The sequence below is a fragment of the Myodes glareolus genome, chromosome 7 (assembly GCF_982192425.1).
Source record: "Myodes glareolus chromosome 7, mMyoGla1.1, whole genome shotgun sequence".
Taxonomy (NCBI): domain Eukaryota; kingdom Metazoa; phylum Chordata; class Mammalia; order Rodentia; family Cricetidae; genus Myodes; species Myodes glareolus.
The window spans coordinates 19,392,748-19,412,265 of NC_142032.1; the positions used below are offsets into that span (position 1 = coordinate 19,392,748).

General features: G+C 51.3%; 1 protein-coding gene across 3 annotated transcripts in view; it reads left to right on the forward strand.

Annotated features, from left to right (window-relative positions):
- Hps1 (HPS1 biogenesis of lysosomal organelles complex 3 subunit 1) overlaps window positions 1-18,148 on the forward strand; it is a 26,585-nt gene extending 8,437 nt beyond the window's left edge. The window contains exons 4-20 of one of the 3 annotated variants that reach the window (XM_087907879.1): window positions 902-1,039; window positions 1,266-1,408; window positions 2,396-2,504; window positions 4,910-5,070; window positions 5,345-5,462; window positions 5,978-6,076; window positions 6,232-6,301; window positions 8,212-8,261; window positions 9,406-9,573; window positions 9,668-9,847; window positions 10,990-11,051; window positions 11,435-11,569; window positions 11,654-11,718; window positions 12,639-12,784; window positions 15,523-15,636; window positions 16,999-17,081; window positions 17,505-18,148. In XM_087907879.1, coding sequence (XP_087764005.1) covers window positions 902-1,039; window positions 1,266-1,408; window positions 2,396-2,504; window positions 4,910-5,070; window positions 5,345-5,462; window positions 5,978-6,076; window positions 6,232-6,301; window positions 8,212-8,261; window positions 9,406-9,573; window positions 9,668-9,847; window positions 10,990-11,051; window positions 11,435-11,569; window positions 11,654-11,718; window positions 12,639-12,784; window positions 15,523-15,636; window positions 16,999-17,081; window positions 17,505-17,667 — 2,004 coding nt within the window. In that variant the 3' untranslated portion in view covers window positions 17,668-18,148. Of the gene's footprint in view, window positions 1-901; window positions 1,040-1,265; window positions 1,409-2,395; window positions 2,505-4,909; window positions 5,071-5,344; window positions 5,463-5,977; window positions 6,077-6,231; window positions 6,302-8,211; window positions 8,262-8,754; window positions 8,881-8,908; window positions 9,263-9,405; window positions 9,574-9,667; window positions 9,848-10,989; window positions 11,052-11,434; window positions 11,570-11,653; window positions 11,719-12,638; window positions 12,785-15,522; window positions 15,637-16,998; window positions 17,082-17,504 lie in introns of those variants that run through there. The other 2 variants (XM_087907881.1, XM_087907880.1) reach the window with 2 other exon arrangements.
- The last annotated feature ends 1,370 nt before the right edge of the window (window positions 18,149-19,518 follow it).

Genomic DNA, 19,518 nt, shown 5'->3' on the forward strand with positions numbered 1-19,518 from the left:
TTGTACATCCAGAACCTTGTTACTGTTGCCAGATATTTTGTAACCCGTTTATTTGATTAGTCAAGCCTGTGTAGTATTGTGACCTCCAGTCTAAGAAACTATGGTTTAGATGTACTTAGTTAGCTATTTCTCTAGGATTGGTCATTTCTCTGTTTTCCCTGTTTGGGATTTCGAATTGCTGTTGTGAACGTGCTTGTTCACATGTTTGTTTTCTGGGAATAAAGTCCCCGAGGTAGGCCAGGACTACAAATGGCGTAGATGTTGATATGTTTGGAGTCTCGGAGCTCTCAATTAGCTGCTCCAAGGATTCTAGGGGGGAAATGTGGCTCAGTGTCTTGCAGGTTTATCCAACCTTCTGGCCTCGTGACAAGATAGTATCTGCCAAGTTTATGCTTGATAAACCATGCAATTGAATTGCAAAAGAAAAGAAAATTCACCCAAACTACCCTCTTGTTTTAAGTAAATTGGTGGCTCTGTGTCAGGCACTCGTTGCTTCTCTCTGGGCACATGTGGCCTGTTGACTGCAGTCAGACATACCTACTTGAATGTTTCCTTCTGAATTTGGACTCTGAGCTACACAGTCACTAATCTGAGCCCACCCTCCTTGTCACCACACAAGGTCTGGAGCAATCTCTCCTCCTACCTTCCCCATCCGGGCTGTAGTGACCCCTCAGACAGGTCCAACACTGTGGGTCTCTTGCTCGAAGACCTGGGTCTTGTTTGTTCCTTTATCCCCAGTATCTGGCACACTTTCAGACTGTCCAAGCTATGAATGTGTCCCACCTTGTTTGCAGACATTGTATCAGTGTCCAAGTGTCAGGCGACATCCCTGCAGGGTAGGCAGTGTCTGAATATCAGGCATCCCTGCAGGGTAGGCAGTGTTCTGTCTGCTCCCTTGCAGCTCCCTGCACTGGAGGACCAGCTCAGCACCCTCCTGGCCCCAGTCATCATCTCCTCCATGACGATGCTGGAGAAGCTCTCAGACACATACACCAGCTTCTCCACAGAAAATGGCAACCACCTCTATGTCCTGCATCTGGTAAGTACATGGCCCTGCAGCCCTCAGTGCACCCACGGTCCACTTCTGTCTAGTCCTTGGGAGCCCGGGTGCCTCTTTCTTGCCTTGGACTGTACAGCTCTTTGGGAAGCAGAATCTACAGCTTAGGAGAGTCCTCTGGGCCTCGCCCTCCCCTTATTTATCCTCTGAGACCTGGAAGGCAAAGGGGGTCCCCAGGGGACCAACTGACACTGGTGACTGCCCACAGTTTGGAGAGTGCCTGTTCATCGCCATCAATGGAGACCAGAGTGAGAGCGAGGGGGACCTCCGGAGGAAGCTGTGTGTGCTCAAGTACCTGTTCGAGGTGCACTTCGGGCTGGTGACTGTGGACGGCCAGCTCATCCGGAAGGAGTGAGTCACTGGCCTCGGCAGAGCCCAGAAGGGCCTTGGCGACCATCCACTCTGATTTTCTTTTGCGGATGGGGAAACTGGGCAGAGACCTTAGACAACCTCCCCAGCGCCACCTAGCGTGTTAGTGGCAGCATCCCAGCCTGGTGCTCCGGCGCCAGTGATCTGTCATTAGCTTATCCCTTCTGACTTTTTTGTGAAGCTGTTTAAACTCTCTACAGAAAAAAAAAAAAAAAATACAGTTCCCCCAACCTGGTGGCATACGGGGCCTACACTCAGAGCCTCAGTGGCTGAGCGTGGCATCGTACTTCACCCCATACATGGAGAAGGGTGGGTTGAAAGGTGGGCCCAAAGGAGTAGGAGTCCGGATTGCCTGATTCACTCATGTGAATGGGAAGTCACATGGTTTGAAATGCTGTGAGTTTTGCAGGAATGTGAGCACATGTGCATCAACGAGGCACTTTCTGGATCTGCCAGCACTGTTTTCATAGATTGTTTTAGCCCTAGAGGCTATGGCATCAATGACAGAGACTAGAGCTGTAGCCATGGGTGCCTAACACAGCCACAGTGGCGGGGCTGGCCGATACCCCTGATTTACCCTGAGTGTAGACCAGATTCTCTATTTACAGGGCCCTGTGTAGATCAGAAGCCTAGGAAACGCAGGTGCCTTCTTGCCTCCTTCTGGCTGCCATTGATTGATTGATTGATTGATTATCTATTTCAATATGGGGATCAAACTCCCAGCCTTACCCATGCCAGGCAAGTACTCTATCTGAGCTGCATCCCCACCCCCAGGTGGGCTTATATATCTATACAAGAAGGAGCCCAGGAATGAAACATTTCCTCCTGGGGCCTGAGCTCTGTTCCCTGTCTATGCTCACAACCTCTCTGTGCACTGCTGGCCTCACTGCAGGCTTCTGATGCTGACCCGGGACAGGGTCTTTGGATCGGGGCTAGAGATGACCCCTGCTCTCCCTGGCTCTTTCCCAGGCTCCGCCCCCCTGACCTGGAACAGCGTGCCCGAGTGTGGAAGCACTTCCAGAGGCTGCTGGGGACATACAGCCACCTGCGGGAACAGGAGCAGAGCTTTGCTGTGGAGGTGACTCGGACCCAGGAGTGTCAGGCCTCGGGGGTGTCAGGTCACTAGAGGTGTCCAGCTGCAAGACCATGTTTTGACCATAATGGGCAAGAGGATAGGTGGACCCCAAAATTCTCCCAGCTGTCCTGTTGTTCTTTCTGCCCAAGGTACTCCAGTGTACCTTCCCATAGTGAGCAACTAGATTCTAGGTGAGAGTTTCAGGCCAATATTTGGGGCTCATGATAAATCACAGAACCTTCTGAAAATGGCCTCTTTGACCTCATTCATCCTGGGGAAAACTACATTGAGTTTAAACTAGAATGGACAGCAGTGAGCAGGAAAAGGAAGTAAGACAGGTGGCTTTGGTCAGTCATCCTCTCCACTCCCTCGAGGGCAAACACAGGGTCCCTCTGTGGATCTCACTCATGACATCTGTCAGAGTGAGCAGGTGGGCTCATGAAGGGCAGAACATCCTCACTCACGCAGATTCTTGTTCAGCTGAGCCAGAACAGGTGCTGCAGAGTTTCAGCTCTAACAACTACGCAGTGATGCTGTGCGATCTCATTATTCTTTGAAAACTACTAAGTTAGAGGTGGGTGGATGTGTCCTCTGTCTCTGTCTCTCTCTCTCTCTCTCTCTCTCTCTCTCTCTCGTGTGTGTGTGTGTGTGTGTGTGTGTGTGTGTAAAATGTGCTCATAGTTCATAGTTAAAGACAGTCAGATATACAAGAAACTCAGCTACCATAAGTGAGAATCGGGACATCAGGCAATCAATTCCCAACAGGTTTGGATACCAAGGAGTTGGAATTATAGATAAAATACAAAATAAAACTTCTAAAGACGGGGCTCAGGTTAAGAGCACTGACTGCTCTTCCCAAGCTGCTGAGTTCATTTCCCATTAACCACATGGTGACTCACAACCATCAGTAATGGGATCTGCTGCCCTCTTCTGGTCTGCAGCATACATGCAGTTAGAACACTGTATACATAATAAATAAATAAATCTTTTTAAAAATTGAAGATATGGGAAGTAACACCGCAAATAGAAATTGTAAAAGATTCCAAAATGGCCAGGCAGATTTAAAAAAGAACTCTCGCAGGTGGTGTAGACCTGAAAGCTGATTAGTGAAACAGTTCAGGCTACGCTGAAGAACAAGTGAGACTCGGCAGAAGAGAGTCCGTGAACTGGAAGTGGATCTGAAAACATTCACCCTTCAGCCCCACTCATTCCATCTGCCAAGAAACGAACCTACTGTGTGCCAGAAGGAGGGCCATACTGTGATGCCTAAAGATACTCCCTGCCCTTGAGAGGAAACCAAGCATACGTACACTCTAACTACACAGCAGAGTGGCCTGGTGCCCTATTACCTCTCCACTAAAGTCTGTGGCAGCAAGAAGATGGCGTGGCCAGCTCTCTCTCGGGCACCAGGAAAGGCTGCTGCAGGAAAAGGCCTGATGCGGTTCAGATGAAATCCAAACCCCTCCCCAAACCTGCCAGAGCAGGAGATCTGTCGTGTCCGTCTCGACCCACCTTCCTAACAGACCTCCCTCACTATACAGCGGTGACATGGGCCATCCATCAGTCTCAGGAACACTCGTGTCTAGGTCAGCATAATGTACTCGTAGCCTTTGAGCATCTGAGGTGCAGCTGGTCCAGACTCAGCTCTGATGAGTGTGTAATGCAACCAGGCTTTGACAACGACACAGCAATCTGATGAAAAATGCCTTTGTACCTCCTCATTTATGTCGATAATATGTTGTGAAAAGCTTTTCACTTTTTGACATTTGTTTGTTTTGTGTGTGTGGATGTATGTGTGAGTGTGGGCAGGTACACGGCTGCCATCGCATGCCAGTGGAGGTCAGAGGACCAGCGAGAGTCAGTTCTCTCCTCCCCCTGTGGGGCTCCCAGAGGCCAAACTTGGGGCAGCAGGCTTGGCAGCAGGTGTATTATCTGCTGAGCCATCTTGCCAGCCCTGAGAAATGTTTTAACTGTTCATAGATTTATCTCCTTCTTCATTTGAACTTCAGAACTTCTCCAGACTGCCTGTTCAGATCATGCCTTTGTAGCCACTGCCTTCTGCTTCTTCCCTGCTCTGTCTGGCATTTTTTCTGGTTTCTTCAATACCAGTTTAAAAGTCATCTCCTCAGGGACATTTCTTCGAACACTCTATGTCAGTGGGTCTTGACTATTCCTAGCTAGTTCAGTGTCACGTGTTCCTGGCTGGCACATGCTACAGTTGAGTTTCCATGTTTCCTGACTGTTGTTTTCCTCTACTAGGGCCTGGAGCCACACAGACTTGACATCGCCCATCTTAGTCTGCCAGCTTCTCGTACCTGGCATCTAACGTTTAGTGCCCACTGGGCTAAGGGGATGAAGCACAGGCTGACATACTGACGTGCTTTCCTTTGCTGCCAATCCCTGGCTAGGCAGTGGAGCGGCTGATTCACCCCCAGCTCTGTGAATTGAGCATCGAGACGCTTGAGCGACATGTGGTTCAGGCTGTCAACTCCAGCCCTGAGCGGGGCAGCGAGGAGGCCCTGCATGCCTTTCTGCTCGTGCACTGCAAGCTGCTGGCTTTCTACTCCAGGTGACCCTGGGGCCCTGACCTTACCCACAACCCTCCCAGACCCTTGTCTGCAGGATCTTCACAGCCCAGACCTGTCCCAGGCTCGGGTCTCAAACCTCATCCCACTCCCTTCTTGGGGTTGGTTCTAACCAACGCTTAGAGTCTATTGCTAGTTTTTGTTTATTTATGTAAAACTTGGATTTTAACAGTTAATAGGCTAATCTTTAAACCTTGTATATCTCCAGCGAGATATACAAGTGGCATGCTCACAGGCTGCCCTGCTCTGTCTCTGCAGCCATGGTGCGAGCACCCTGCGCCCGGCCGATCTCCTGGCGCTGATCCTTCTCGTTCAGGACCTCCAGCCCACCCAAGACTCCACAGAAGAAGATGACAAAGACGACTACAGCCCTCAGGTCTCAGGGCAGCACAAGGAGAAGGGGGAGGAGCATTTGTCCTCTGACTCTAAGATGGAAGGAGAATTCTTGAAGGGGCGGTCTAGAGGTTGTGCAGATCTGGGGAGTTGGTCCTGTTTGATGCTTGGGTCTTCCCCTTAGTGGTGTGAGCCGAGCTTGAAGCGTTTGCCATCTTAGAGCCTAGAGTTCCTCCTCTGTGCAGTGGGGAAACCGGGAACATGGCGGTGTCACTTATGCGGGGACCTAAGAGGTAAAGGAGACAGGCCACATAGAGCCTAGCATCTTATTAGCCTTGCCACATGATCGTGTCATTAGCGGTACCAGGTTGTGCTGGTTCAGATACCAACATGTCAGAATTTCCAGGATCAGAGTACCCTGGACAGCAGGAGGGCCATGTCCCCAGGCTCACTCACAGAGCATGGCAGGGAGGAGGGCTTCTATAAAGAGCTGGGAGGCAGGGTTGTGGGAGCAGCCAGATCAACCTCGCTGACTGCATTACCTTGGTGTTCTCACAGTCTTTCCCCCAGAGGAGACCTCTGAGCAGCCAAAACATCCCAGTGCAGCAGGTTAGAAGCCAGAGCACCTCAGTCCCCACCAGGAGTTCTGAGGAGACGGTATGTGCTGGGTGCTGGGAGGAAAGAGGGTAGCCCCGTCTTGCCTCTGTCCAGGCCAGGCCTTTCCAACTTTCCCCGGGAGAGCAGGCTCAACCGAAGCAGCTGGAAGAAGCCACCTGGCCTTTGGCCCTCATCTAGTGTGACATCTTTCCCAGGACACGGACAGCGTCTCCTTCACTGAGGAGTACTTCACACCTGCTCCGTCCCCAGGCGAGCAGAGTTCAGGTGAAGCCCATGGAGCGGGTGGATGGCATCATGGGGCAGAAGCCAGTCCTCAGCCTAGAGAATGTGTCTTGGGAGTTAGTGTGTCCTCGTCGCTTGTGAAGGGCTGAACACACTCTGACTGGAATTACTCAGCTCTGTGGGCGGTCCTCCCCATCAACCCCAGCTTGAATCCAAACACTGCTAAGATCGTGCAAATGGCCCCCAGAGCTCTTAAAACTGCATCTGTGTGTTTTCTCTGTCTCCTCTATCTTCATTATAATTAATATTTAAGTTAGTAAGTAAAGTTAAACAATAGACCACTTGGGTCCATCACATTTTAGAGTGTAAGTATTCAGTTTCAGTGGGTTTTTTTAACCTTACCTGCTTTTCCAAGATCTGTGAGTAAGTAGTAAAAATGTACTGTTAACACTATTAATATTCAAATTGATATTTGAATACACAGCATTGCTTAGAGGAGGAGATAAGCCAAAAGCTAGGCTGTCACCATCACCAGGAAAGAACCGAGATCATAGGATAAAAGGAGACCCTATGGCTCACCCACACGACAGAAGGCTGGCTTTGCAGAAGGGACACACTGGGGACTATTGTACCTTCCATGGACCAGTGCCTCTCAGCCCTGGCTGCACTTAGCAGCCCTAGCCAGCTTCAGCACAGCTGAGTCAGTGCTCAGACCTGGACGCAGGTGAGCCCTGTGTGCCTTGAAGGGGACTTGTGGTGTGCGCTGAACCAGAAAGTGATCCCAGCCCCAGCTGCAGCTGGACTCCCCTGGGCTCTTCCCAAACCACCTAAGCCGAGCTTGTGTGGAGATTCTGACTTAATTAGGCTGAGCTGTGCAGGGTTTTCTTACAAAGGACCCCAAGTGGTTAACATATATGGCTAAAGTTGCTCACACTGAGTTAGGTGTTTCAGAGCCTTAGTTAGGTCTGAACTGGGTTTCAGGACACCTGGGAGACCCAGAGATTACAGAATGATTCATGTGCTTGAGCTTGTTTCTGGGGGGTGGGTAGGGTCCCTAGCCAGCTTTAGCTTCACTAATTATCCCATGACCTACGGTGTGATTGCAGGCCTTGCATGGCCTTGGCCTTCATGGCACACCACCTGACCATCTTTCCCTGTCCATCATGACCCTCCCCAGTACCACCATCACCCCCTTCTCTGGGTGGCCAGGTTTGTATGCCTCAGTGACATTCATGATGTTCTGGCGAGCACGGAACTCCCAGCTTACAAATGGAGCAAGTGCGTCCCTGGGTCTCAACCACCTGATTTACAAATGGATGGCTGCTGTGCAAGTCATTTGTAAACGGGAGTGCGAACATGCCAGAGCCTTGTGCGCAGCTCTGAAGCATGGCCACCCGAGGGGGGAGGGCGCTTATAAATGAGGGTTATTTGCAATGAAGTGCAAGAGAGGATAATACTACAAACATGCAATATTTCAAATACATAGTGGCTTCAATAGGCTGGCGAGCTCCGCAGGGTGGAAATCAAGCTCAATTCCCCCCCCCCCCCCCGCACACAATAGGTGCTCAGCAAGCTCGGTGTGTGAATAACTGAGCAGGGTGGCGGGTGCTGCTCCCTGTGTAGGCCACCTGAAGGAACAGAGAGCAGAAACAAGGAGCGGGTGGAGGACAAGGAAGGGTCTGAGGAATGTGCCCCCTCCAGATGCTGCCACCGGCTCAGTTCCCAGCAGGAAATTTCTGTCCCTGTTGCTTTTACCCTGGAAATGCAGAGTTCAGCTGGCACTGCGGAGCTCTGCGGGAATGGCTTTCTGGGGCTACAGCCACAGGAAATGGCCTTGCCATGCCCAGTGCTTTGGGCTAAATGACTTGAGCTGTCAGTGATCTAGACCCCCTAACTGCAGGCGTGGGAGATGGGACCGTGTCTATGGTTAGCTGTGTTCTCATTTGTGGCAGGTAGCATCCTCTGGCTGGATGGTGGCACCCCACCCACCGCTGCTCTTCAGGTGAGTCTCCTGTGTCCTCTCGGGCACCTCTACTCTGGGATGCCGAGGACTGGGGTTTCCTTTCTGGGTGACCCCACCAGCCAGAGCTGCACCATGCCTCCTTCAGGCTCCCTAGTGCAGCTCAGCACGGAAGCAGGGCTGGGGAGAGCAGAGTAGATGACCTCCCCCACATTCTTGGAAATGAAAGTCCAACTTAAATTTTAAGTATTAAAAAAAATTGAAGTTTAGATATCTTTCTTATTTTTAGATGTGAGAAATAATTAAAGTCAAGTACAGAAGAGACTGGGTGTCACTCAGTTCCCCCTCGAAGATGGAGAATGTTCTTGGGGTCTCCTTCTAGTCATTGTTATTTTACGCACACGCATGCACTCTCTCTCACACACACTGCATGACGATGTGTGCATGCTGTGTGCATTTTTCTTCTTCACACTTGGCGCCCACTGTACTTTATCGTCCTTTCTACTGAGGCATTCTCCTGTCTCCACAGAGCCTGTCAGCATGTGGGGGTGCTTGGAGATCCATCCATGCACATGTTCAGCATCTCCCGGAGCAATCAGCCTATGACTCCCCTTTCTGTTGTTCTATATAACTAGAACCTCCTTGCAGAGAAATGTTTGTGGTATCTCTAATGATTTCTTTAATTCTCTAAAAGATTTCTTTTGCATGCAGAGCCCCTGTGTGCCCCACCTCAGGCTGGAGTATTGTTCACACAGTTATTTTATGCCTCAGTTTCCCCAGTATGGAGGGCCGTTGGAATGTTCTGAGGGTGACTGAAATACCAAGCATGTTAAAGTTCCTTCCTCTCTCTGAAAGCAGAACTTTCCTCACCCAACTCTGTGTCTCTTGGGCTGGCCCCGACTGCCCACCCAGCCCCCGCACCTCCCCCACCCATCATGACATCCAATCCTGATTGGACAAAACAGCCCAGCAGAAGCTAAGAGGCAGATAGCAGAGAGAATGGGAGCTGCTAGGGCGCCTTCACCAGCATGGAGACCTCATGGGTGGGTTGTCAGGAAACTAGGCATGTTTGCTCCTTGTGACTTATAGGCTGGGCAAGAAATGGAAGCCACGGGTAGGTGGGCCCAAGTTACAGAAGAGCCTGGGCCTTCGTTCCACCACACTGACAGGCCTTCCTCCTCCACAGACAGCTGAGGACACCCTCCAGCGGCTAGTGCCACCCTTCCCAGAAACTCCCAGCCCCAGAAGGATCTTCCTGGATGCCAATGTAAAAGAAAACTACTGTCCCTTAGTGCCGCACACCATGTACTGCCTGCCCCTGTGGCCGAGCATCACCATGGTGCTACTGACCAAGGTACAGAGCTGCAGTCCCACCCTGGCACCTTTCAGGGCCTGCTGGCCTCTGATTGGTTGCCCCATTCCATCCTGGCATCCACTCTCCCTGGCAGAGTTCCAGCACTTCACTGGCCCTGGTCCTGTACCAACTACTAGATGGTTTCTCCCTGCTGGAGAAGAAGCTGAAGGAAGGTCAGGAGCCCGGAAGTGCCCTGCGGTCCCAGCCGTTTGTTGGAGACCTGCGCCAGAAGATGGACAAGTTTATCAAGAATAGAGTTGGGCAGGAGATTCAGGTAGGACCCAGACGCTGTATGTACCCGGCTTCAGAGAAGAGACAGGACTGGCAGTGGGCCCAGTTCGCCCCCAGTAGATAAGGGGCACACAGCTCTGGTTCCTGTCCGTGTTTGCCTCAGTCTGTGGCCCTAGTTGTCCTCATTAAATGCTAAAAACCAAATAGCTGGACTTGACATTTTCAGAACCTCTTTAGAGAAATTTGGTCGAACACAAATTGTAATCCCAGTGCATTAGACAGGGCACGGGCTTGCTTAGATAGTCATACTGTAGCCAAGAGTGGCCAGCCCATGAGCAATGGAGCCAGAACCTGCCCATCATGGGGCCCACTCCCAGCTGGCCTCATGGAGAGTAGGACTGCGTGGAGACCAAGCACGGAGCACGTAGGGAACTCGGTGAGCAGGCCATCACGGGCGCCCATCGAGGCCCTCCTGTGGCAGAGTTCTAGATCAGAACATGTCAGTGGGCAACATAGTATCCTAGGAGCCATAGGCATCATGGTGGCTTGTCAGTGGGCAACACAGTATCCTAGGAGCCATAGGCATCATGGTGGCTTGTCAGTGGGCAGCATGGTATCTTAGGTGCCCTGAGCATCCTGGTGGCTTGTCAGCAGGCAGCTCGATGTCCTAGGGTACCATGGGCATCATAGTGGCTTGTCAGTGGGCAGCATGGTATCCTAGGTGCCCTGAGCATCGTGGTAGCTTGTTAGCGGGTAGCTCGGTATCCTAGGGTACCATGGGCATCATAGTGGCTTGTCAGTGGGCAGCATGGTATCCTCAGTGCCCTGAGCATTGTGGTGGCACACAGCTGTTGCAATGCTGACTTCTCACTTTGGGAAGAGTCAGCCAGGAATCCCTTGAGGCTGCCCCAGCCCATCCTCAGGCTACCTGCAACACCACTTCTCTTCAGTCCCCTGGCTTGTTGTGCTCCCCTAAGGAACTCACCTAGTCCCTCCGATGGGCACATGTCTGTACCTGTCGAGGCCACATGACCTTTACTTCATGCCCTGCTAAGTGATTGCCCATAAAGCCAGATTTGGCTGCAGGAAGGCAGGTGTACCTGGAGCGTCAGGATGTAGGCGGGATCTCCCTTGGACCTCCCTGCAGAACACGGCCCAGAACAGACCTGTTACCCTTCTTTACAGAGCTCCTGGCTGGAGTTTAAGACCAAGGCCTTTTCTAAAAGTGAAGCAGGATCATCCTGGGAGTGAGTAACCATACTGGGGTGAAGGGGAACTGTTCAGAGGTAGCTGCTGTCCCCCCAGGCCCTGGGGACAGAAGATCAAGGAGTTACAAATGACAGAAAGGGAGTCCCAGGGAGCTGGGACTAGACCATGGGAGGTTGGAGAGGAATGAAGGCCAGGGACATGAGAACCTAACATGAGACAGAGGCCTTGGCTGTACCCGATGCAGCACTGAGCAGGTACCACCTAAGGCAAGTCACATTCCCACTTATTAGCAAAATGGTGTGGTTCAAGGAGATGCTGTGTGGTAAAGAACACCACTAGGGAAAGCCTGGCAGCTGCCTCCCATGCAATAAGGGTGTGTGGCCAGAGGCTCTGTGTTTCTCTCCCTGGCGTCACTGCCCAGGCTGCTCCAGGCCTGTGCAAAGCTGAAGCGACAACTGTGTGCCATCTACCGGCTCAGCTTCCTGGCCACTGCCCCCAGCAGGGGAGGCCCACACCTGCCCCAGCACCTGCAGGACCAAGTCCAGAAGCTCATGAAGTAAGTAAGGGTGGCGTACACGAGGGAGCAGGAGGTGGCCAGGGCACTGCACAGCCACCGAGCTCCAGTCTCCTCCCTCTCCAGAGAGCGACTCCTGGACTGGAAGGATTTCCTGTTGGTGAAGAGCCGGAGGAACGTCACCATGGTGTCATATCCTCTGCCTGCCTCAGCTAGCCCGAGAAAGCCCGGAGTTTCCGGGGTGCAAGACCCCAGGGGATGTTAGATGTGTTTTCTCCTGCCATGGTGCCTCATGTGCCCCAAGGCTGAAATCTCAGAATCCCCGCAGCTCCAGGGTTATCTTAGAAGTCTTCAGGGACCTTTGTGTCCATGTTTTCCACCCAGCAGAACATCAGTCCTGTTCCGTGAGGGCCAGGATAGTCTCCTTGCTTCGACAGCTCCGTGGATGGTCACAGGGCAGTGGCAAGCGAAAGCTCAGGGAAGGCCTACTGTAGATGCGTGCCCTGTGTCCAAGACACACATCTGCACACATCTGTACATTATAGGAACTAGTTTGTTTATACCAGTCTTCAGGGAGGTCGAAGCAAGTTTTCTTGTGGCTGTCTCTGGGATTTTTATCTTAAGCAGGAGGAGGAGCGGAAAGCCACAAGGCCGCTTATCCATAAGCCACTCCACTTCGTGGGAGTCTGTTCTCCTCTCAGACGTGATGTTTCCAACTTCTCAGGTGAAAAGGAACAAGATCACAGTGAGGGGTGGGCAGTCAGCCAGGCTCATTCGTCAGCTAAGTGGCTCTGTTCACACACCAGCCTCAAGGTTTGTGCTGTTCCTGGAAAGCCCAGCTGTGAACATGGCATCTTCCCTCCCGTAGAATGCAGATTATATTAAAACTGCAGATGCCGAGAATATTAAGACTGGACGTGAGGAGGAGGAGAGAGCTGAGGGAAAGAAAAAATGAGATCCCTGGGCCTTAGTGGAGGCAGAAGCTTGTGTTAAGGAGCAGTCTGGTCCCCTAAGCCTCACCTATGTAGCTCTGAAACCCCATGACCAGGGAAGAGGCACCCCCACTGTCTCCACTGTTGTTGGCGTTTAAGCCCCTTAACTCAGGACTTCACCTACCTCGAGGATTTCCCAGGCCTGGTGCACTTCATCTATGTGGACCGTACAACTGGACAGATGGTGGCCCCTTCTCTCAGCAGCAGTGAGAAGATGTCTTCTGAGTTGGGCAAGGGGCCCCTGGCTGCTTTTGTCAAAGCCAAGGTAACTGCTGCTTGTCAGGGTAGGTCACTGAGGTCTGACCCCCGACCCAGGAGAAATAAGCCATTCTGGTCTCTGTGGTGCTAATCGCTTCTAGCATAGCCCTGCTGTGCTCACCCACCATTACCCTGGTGTGCCTACTTCCATCTGCCGTGAGCTCCTTAGGCCCAGCAGCTTATCCTCCTACCCAGAGAGCCTCAGTGGATGTTGGTAGCTGCACCTGATGTACTTCAGCATGCCTAGCATCTACAGTGCTGGAACCAGGTCAGCACCCAACATAAGTGAGTGCTCAGCCAAGATCTTTTGAGTCGGCAGAACTGGAAAGAACAAAATCAACCAGTGTGGGCATCAGAATTTTGTAATGAGTCTTTCTTTGTTCCGCCAACCAGCACCCAAGTAATGACACAGAGACTTCTTATTAATTATGAAAGCTCAGCCTGTAGCTTTGGCTTGTTCCAACCAGCTCTTATAACTGAACCCATTTATATTACTCTACGTTCGATCATGTGGCATTACCTCCTTTCCATCTTGTACCTCCTGTTTCCTCTCCCGGTCTCCTGGCAGCTCCAATATGCCTAGATTCCTCCTCCTCTTCCTCTTCCTTTCTCTTCCCGGAAATCCTGTCTATACTTCCTGCCTAGCTATTGGCTGTTTAGCTTTTTATTACACCAATCACAGCAACACACCTTACACAGTGTACAAATATCCCCACAATATGAGTCAGGTGGTGGCACACGCCTTTAATTCCAGCACTCGGAAGGCAGAGGCAGGTGGATCTCTGTGAGTTTGAGGCCAGTCTGAGACCAGTTCCAGGACAGGCTCCAAAGTTACAGAGAAACTCTATCTCAAGAAAAAATAATTTTACAACACAATTTGATTTCTTTAATTTTGTCATGCTAGCTATGGACCCGCAAGACTCTGCCCCTGAGCTATACCCACAAAACTGTAAGACTGGGTGATTTCTGCTAAGGAAGCATCTTTCTTTGTTCTTCTAATTTAATTGACTCTTCTTCATGACAGACTGGTAGTTTTTTTTTTTTCTTCTTGAAAGAAAGGGAAACCTCTGCCATTTCCTAGAAGGCTGTATTTTATTTTGTGTACATCAAGTGTTTCATGATAGTAAAATAAGCTGGATGTGGAAGGCCAGTATTGTGAAGCCATCTCTGTTCTTGCCGGCTGTGTGGTCTTGGCATTTCAGTTCCTTTTTAATTCAAATACCTGTTATGAAGATGATACTGTTTCCCACGTACTATTAGTGTGAAGGGTGCGGGTCACTAGACACAGATGACCTCACAGAGCAGGGACCACGCATGCTGTGCAGAGCATGGCCCCTTTCCTCACCTACCACCAGTTCCTCCGCATCCCGCGCTGGCCCAGTGGGGACTCAACCATCGCTCTTCATTGCCTCCTTAGGTTCATCCCAGTGCTGCCCCCTCTGCACGCACAGGGCTGTGCGACACATTCTGGCCTCACACTGTCAGGTGCAGCTCATCCTGCTAACTCTGTATGCCTCACCTCAACCATCCCATAATTTCCCATCATGCAGATGCAGCATAATTCACAAAGCCATTCCCTGCTGGGCGAACCTTTAGGTGGTCTCCAGACGGTCACTCTTAGAAATGATTTGTGAAGACACCTGTGCATATGCCTAAGTCCTCCTCCCTGAATGTCCTCAGTGTGGATCCCCAGAAATGCAAGTACGAAGTCAGACAGGAGCTATTAAAGTTGTTTCTTTGTGTTGTCGGGTTGTGTTTCTGGAGTTTGGAGTTGGCTCCTGTGTCTGTTGCAGATTTAATTAGATAGTACATTATGGTCAAGTGTGAAGTAATTCCCACATCCCTTCCACTGAGGCTTCTGACAGAATGGGTCATTTCCCAGCCCTGGCATTACATGGGCAAGCGTAGGAGAGAAGACCTTCCCTCAGGCTGCTCCTAGGCAACCTAGGTGCCAGTACCTGCTTTAGGCAGAGAATTCCCAGGGAGGGACCTAAACTAGGAAGCCCCTCAGGGCTGCTGTTTCCAGCCATCCCATAGTGAGCCTTCATTTAGGCCTCACCTCTGATTGGGTGATGCCACAGCTCAGGGCTCACTCACATTTAAGTATGCTTCTCAGTGCCTCTGGCATAGAACCCATGCCATTGCCTCCCAGTCCTGCAGGACAGGGCAAGTAGGTTTAATCACAACCATCTTGTCTGTTAGTAAAGTTGCATGAAGCCCTTCCATAGAACTGGAGGTTTTTCATCCCTCCTGGCCCCACAGCCACTTTTAAAATAACCACTCAAAGACTTCATATTAATTCAAACTGTTTGGCCTATTAGCTCAGGCTTGTCATTAGCTAGTTCTTACAACTTAACCCATTTCTATTCTATATTTTCTTCCCTGGCAGCTGCTAGCATCTCCCTGAACTCTGTCTTCTTTTTTCCTTTATCTTTGCTTGGATTTCCAACCTGGCTATTGGAAAAATCAGCTTCTTTATTAGCCAAGGGTAATGAAACATTCACAGCATATAGAAGAGCATCCCACATCACTTCCACGTGTATTTTATCCCCACAGCAGCTGGAGAGGGAGCCCTTCCGACATCTGCCCTGTGATGGTTTATCTCCACTACTCTTGAGCCCAGACAGTCACTGTCCTACCTCCCAGAAGTCCTGAACTCCCAGGAGCTCCTCAGCTCTGGCCTTTGCTTTTCCATCCGGAGATCATGGCCATGAGAGTGGTACTAAGTAATCTCCTTCCCCCCAGGTCTGGGCTCTGGTGCGGCTGGCACGGAGGTACCTGCAGAAGGGCTGCACCACACTGCTGTTCCAGGAAGGGGACTTCCGCTGCTCCTACTTCCTGTGGTTCGAGAATGACATGGTGGGTTTGCCCTGTCTCTGGGCAGGACGGTCCTGAGAGCTGTCCACTGCTCTGAACCCTTGGATGCCTTTCTTCTGCGCTCTTCCATCTGTCTGTCTCATCTCCTCTTGTCCCTGGCGAACAGCAGGTAGGCACAGCGCAGGGGCGCAGGGCTGTCTAGGCAGATGAGAGCTGACGGGAAGCTCTCCCTATTCTGAAAAGGCGCTTTGCCCTGATAATATCTTCAGCTATACTGCTTCAGTACTGTCGACTGCCATGACCCCGCTATCGGGGAGACCCAAGTTCAAAGCAGCTGGCCAGCCTGCTCAGGGGATGCTTCCAGCAGGGCTCAGGTCTCTAACTGGCCTGTGCAGTACTGTAGACGTCACCACCACATGGTACCAGGCCACTGGAGCCTGCTGCCTCTCCCTTTCCCGCCCCTTTCTTTCCCTCCCCTCCTTCTTAATGCTTCCTTCTCACTTCCTGCCAGTTGTCTAAGGATCACACCTCCTTGCCTCAGTTTCTCTTGTCCTCCTGTTCCTGTACCCTTCCTGGATCTTGTTCTCTTCTCCCCACTCACTGGGGTAACAACTCAACCTTACTATAGTGCAATGTAGTTTCTTTATCTGTCCCTTACAGCCTGGGAGAATGATGGGGATAGGTTTTGTTGACTCATTTTACAGATGGAGACACACTGCTATCTTGGAGATAAACACCATGGCTAGGTCCACAAAACTCAAATGATGGAGCTAAGGCCCTTCTAAGTGCCCTCCCCCAAGTGCCAGAGCTTCTAGAGACAAGGAGTTGGTGACTAGTGTGGCCCCGTGAGGCAGTGGGGTGCAACAGAGCTGTGGAGGGCACTCAGGTCACACAAGTGTCCCTGACGCCTGCTGAGCTATCTCCCTATGGGGCAGGCCTCATGGTGCCACCTGAGCCTCTCTGGGAGACTCTGTAGGCACCATAATTGTGCCTGGCACAGTGCGCATGCTTTACAGATCTTCTGTTTCTCTCCCGCCTCATCCTGCCCAAAGAATTCCCATTTCTTCCAAAGCAGAGACCTGGGGTCTTTTGAGAATCCTTTGCTTCTCAAGACCCTGAAAGAACACCCCACCCCAGGTCACTCCCCCTGGGCCTTTCTGAGCTCCTCAGTAACGCAGCTTCACCTGCTGGTAGCAAAAAGCTACAATATGTGGTCAGAGTTGAGCATTAGACCACACTCCGCTGTATAAGGTGGCTATGTCTACCTCCCAGACGAGGTAAAAAGGTACAGACGCTGTCCCAGCATGGGACACACACAGCATAGGCCACACAGTCGGACCCTGCCAGGGCTCCACCTCTCACATCTCCCTAGAGCCCACCTTCTGCTCCTTCCTCCTCCCACAGGGCTGTAAGCTGCAGATGATCGAGGTGCCTGTCCTCTCAGATGACTCAGTCCCCATTGGAGTTCTGGGAGGTGACTACTACAGGTGAGGCTGACAGCCTTCGAGCCCCATTTGCCCCAGGTGTTGGTAGTGAAGGCTCAAATTCCCATGGACAATAGCCTTTCCAAGAGTGAGCGGCTGCCCTAATAACAGAAACCTGGGGAGAATCCCACGTGGAGAGAGGAACGCCCCAGAAGCACACTCAGTAGGGACCCCCCACTACTACTACTACACATGCACGTGCGCACACACACACACACACACACACACACACACACACACACACACACACACGTTAGCTGAAACACCACTGTTCAAGGACAGAGAGCCCAAAAGAGGGACTGTGTCCCTAGGTTGGGCTGGAGCTTAGGAGCCATAGGTGATGTCACAGTCTAGGTCATTCTGTGGGAACTGTGGGGTGGGCACTTTGAGGGTGGCCTTGCCTGAGTCCTGCCCTATCTCCTGCAGGAAGCTCCTGCGTTACTACAGCAAGAGCCGCCCCTCGGAACCCATCCGGTGCTACGAGCTCCTGACCTTGCACCTGTCCGTCATCCCCACTGACCTGCTGGTGCAGCAGGCCAGCCAGCTGGCCCGGCGCCTGGGGGAGGCCTCCCGGGTGATTCTGCCCTAAGTAGAGGGTGCTGTCCTCTGTCTGATCCCTAGCAACCTTGCTTGTAGGCGTTGCCCACAGCTACGCCTCCTCCCATTGCCAGCAGCCCTGGGTCTCCCACAGGCCACCGCTGATTCTCCCACATGGGTTAGTGAGCAAGCCTTCTCTGAAGGGAGGGGATGCCATGCTTCTGCTGACCTCCAGCACTATGCAGTCAGAAATGGTGAGCTGCCTTTCTGGGTGCCCAGGATGGCACCTGTTAGTGAGGGAGCTGTTAGTGCTCAGACGGTGTGAAGCCGCCCTCTTCCTGCCATTCTGAGTGGGGGAACTGTTTCCTACTCCAAATGAAAGGCGCTCCCACCAGCTGGCCAAGCTTGCCTACCTCAGCCTGCAACTCTGGGAGAATCCTGTTTCTTCACGTTTGACCTGGTAACACCTACCTCTCAGGGTGGTCAGGAGGTACACGCAGTAGGTGCTCAATAAATGTTTGTTCTTATCATTATCCAAGCCATATGTGCCTGTGTTTCTTGCCTTTCTGATGACACAGAGAATCCCATGCTAAGTCCCACCCTCCCCACGCCTGCTCTCCCCTGCCCTGGGGCAGTAATTCTGAGACCTGTGCCCACCCGGAGATTCCCATTCCCTTGGCCAACATGAAGACTGGGCTCTGTTGGTCTTTACCCATTCCTAGGAAAGCAATTCGTCCAGAGAACCTCCCAGGGATACAGCCTCCTCCCCTTCTAAACAAGAGGTACCTACTTCAGCATAGATACAAGGACCGGACACCACCAGAATGTTGGAGCACAGCCCTGGCCCTCTCAGACCAAGAGGCAATGTTTGGATGGAGGACAGTTCATGGCAGAAATGTGGATCCACTCTGGAAAGTGATGGGTCCCTGCACTCTGAAAAAGGGTGTGTGCCCTAGTGAGCGCAAGCCCAGCCTCAGGCCAGTCCTGGGCTGAAACTCCTGCAGTGAAAGGCTGGTGTGTAGGGATCAATGTTGGGGACAATAGACACTGAGAATAAAATCCTCAAAGGTGACACTGAGAAGCACTGTCAACAGGGATGGCTCTTTCTGTGATCCTCCTTAATACCATGCTTCTGAGAGGCTGAAAAGAGGAAAGCATCAAATATTTTAAAAAAAAAAAAAAAAGAACCTTGCCTGCAGCCCACCACCGTTTAGGATGTTCACGTTATTGGAGCGCAGGTTGCACATGTGTGCTTGAGACCAGAGAGCAACCTTGGGAGTTGTTCCCTAGATGCCATCCACCTTGTATTTTGAGACACATCTCTCACTTGATCTAGAACTCACAGAAAGGCTTTATTAAAGATGAAGAAATACGCCCCCAACAAGGCCCATGCAGAGAAAAGACACTCTGCAATGCAGGGGACTCAGGAAACCGAGTGTCGGGGACCAGCCTCAACAAAAATACCTCTTGCCAGGGTAGAGGTGTGGGGATTAGAAATATATTAAAGAATATGAAGACGCAAATGAAAATAATAAAATGGAGAAACATATAGGATAGTATCGGGAGGAAATTCCAGTGAGTACTGAAATTCACCCACTTTTAATTTCCCACTACTTAAAATACCCCTGACCCCAAAAGGTAGGAGTAAGACAAAAACCTACTTTAACAAGATACAAGGAAATGAACACACCAATTGAAAGTCAGGGGCTACAGTCATTGTTCTACATTCTGTTGCTAGAACAAAGCCAGTCACACCTACACCCTAGACCAAGACATTCTGTAGGCAAACCACTCCCTGGTGGAATCCAAAGCTATCTCCAGAACTGGACCCTTGATTGGTTCCTTAGACTTTTGTTTGAGGTAGGAATAGATCTACTTCTCTATTCCTGGAGCATGAGGTCTG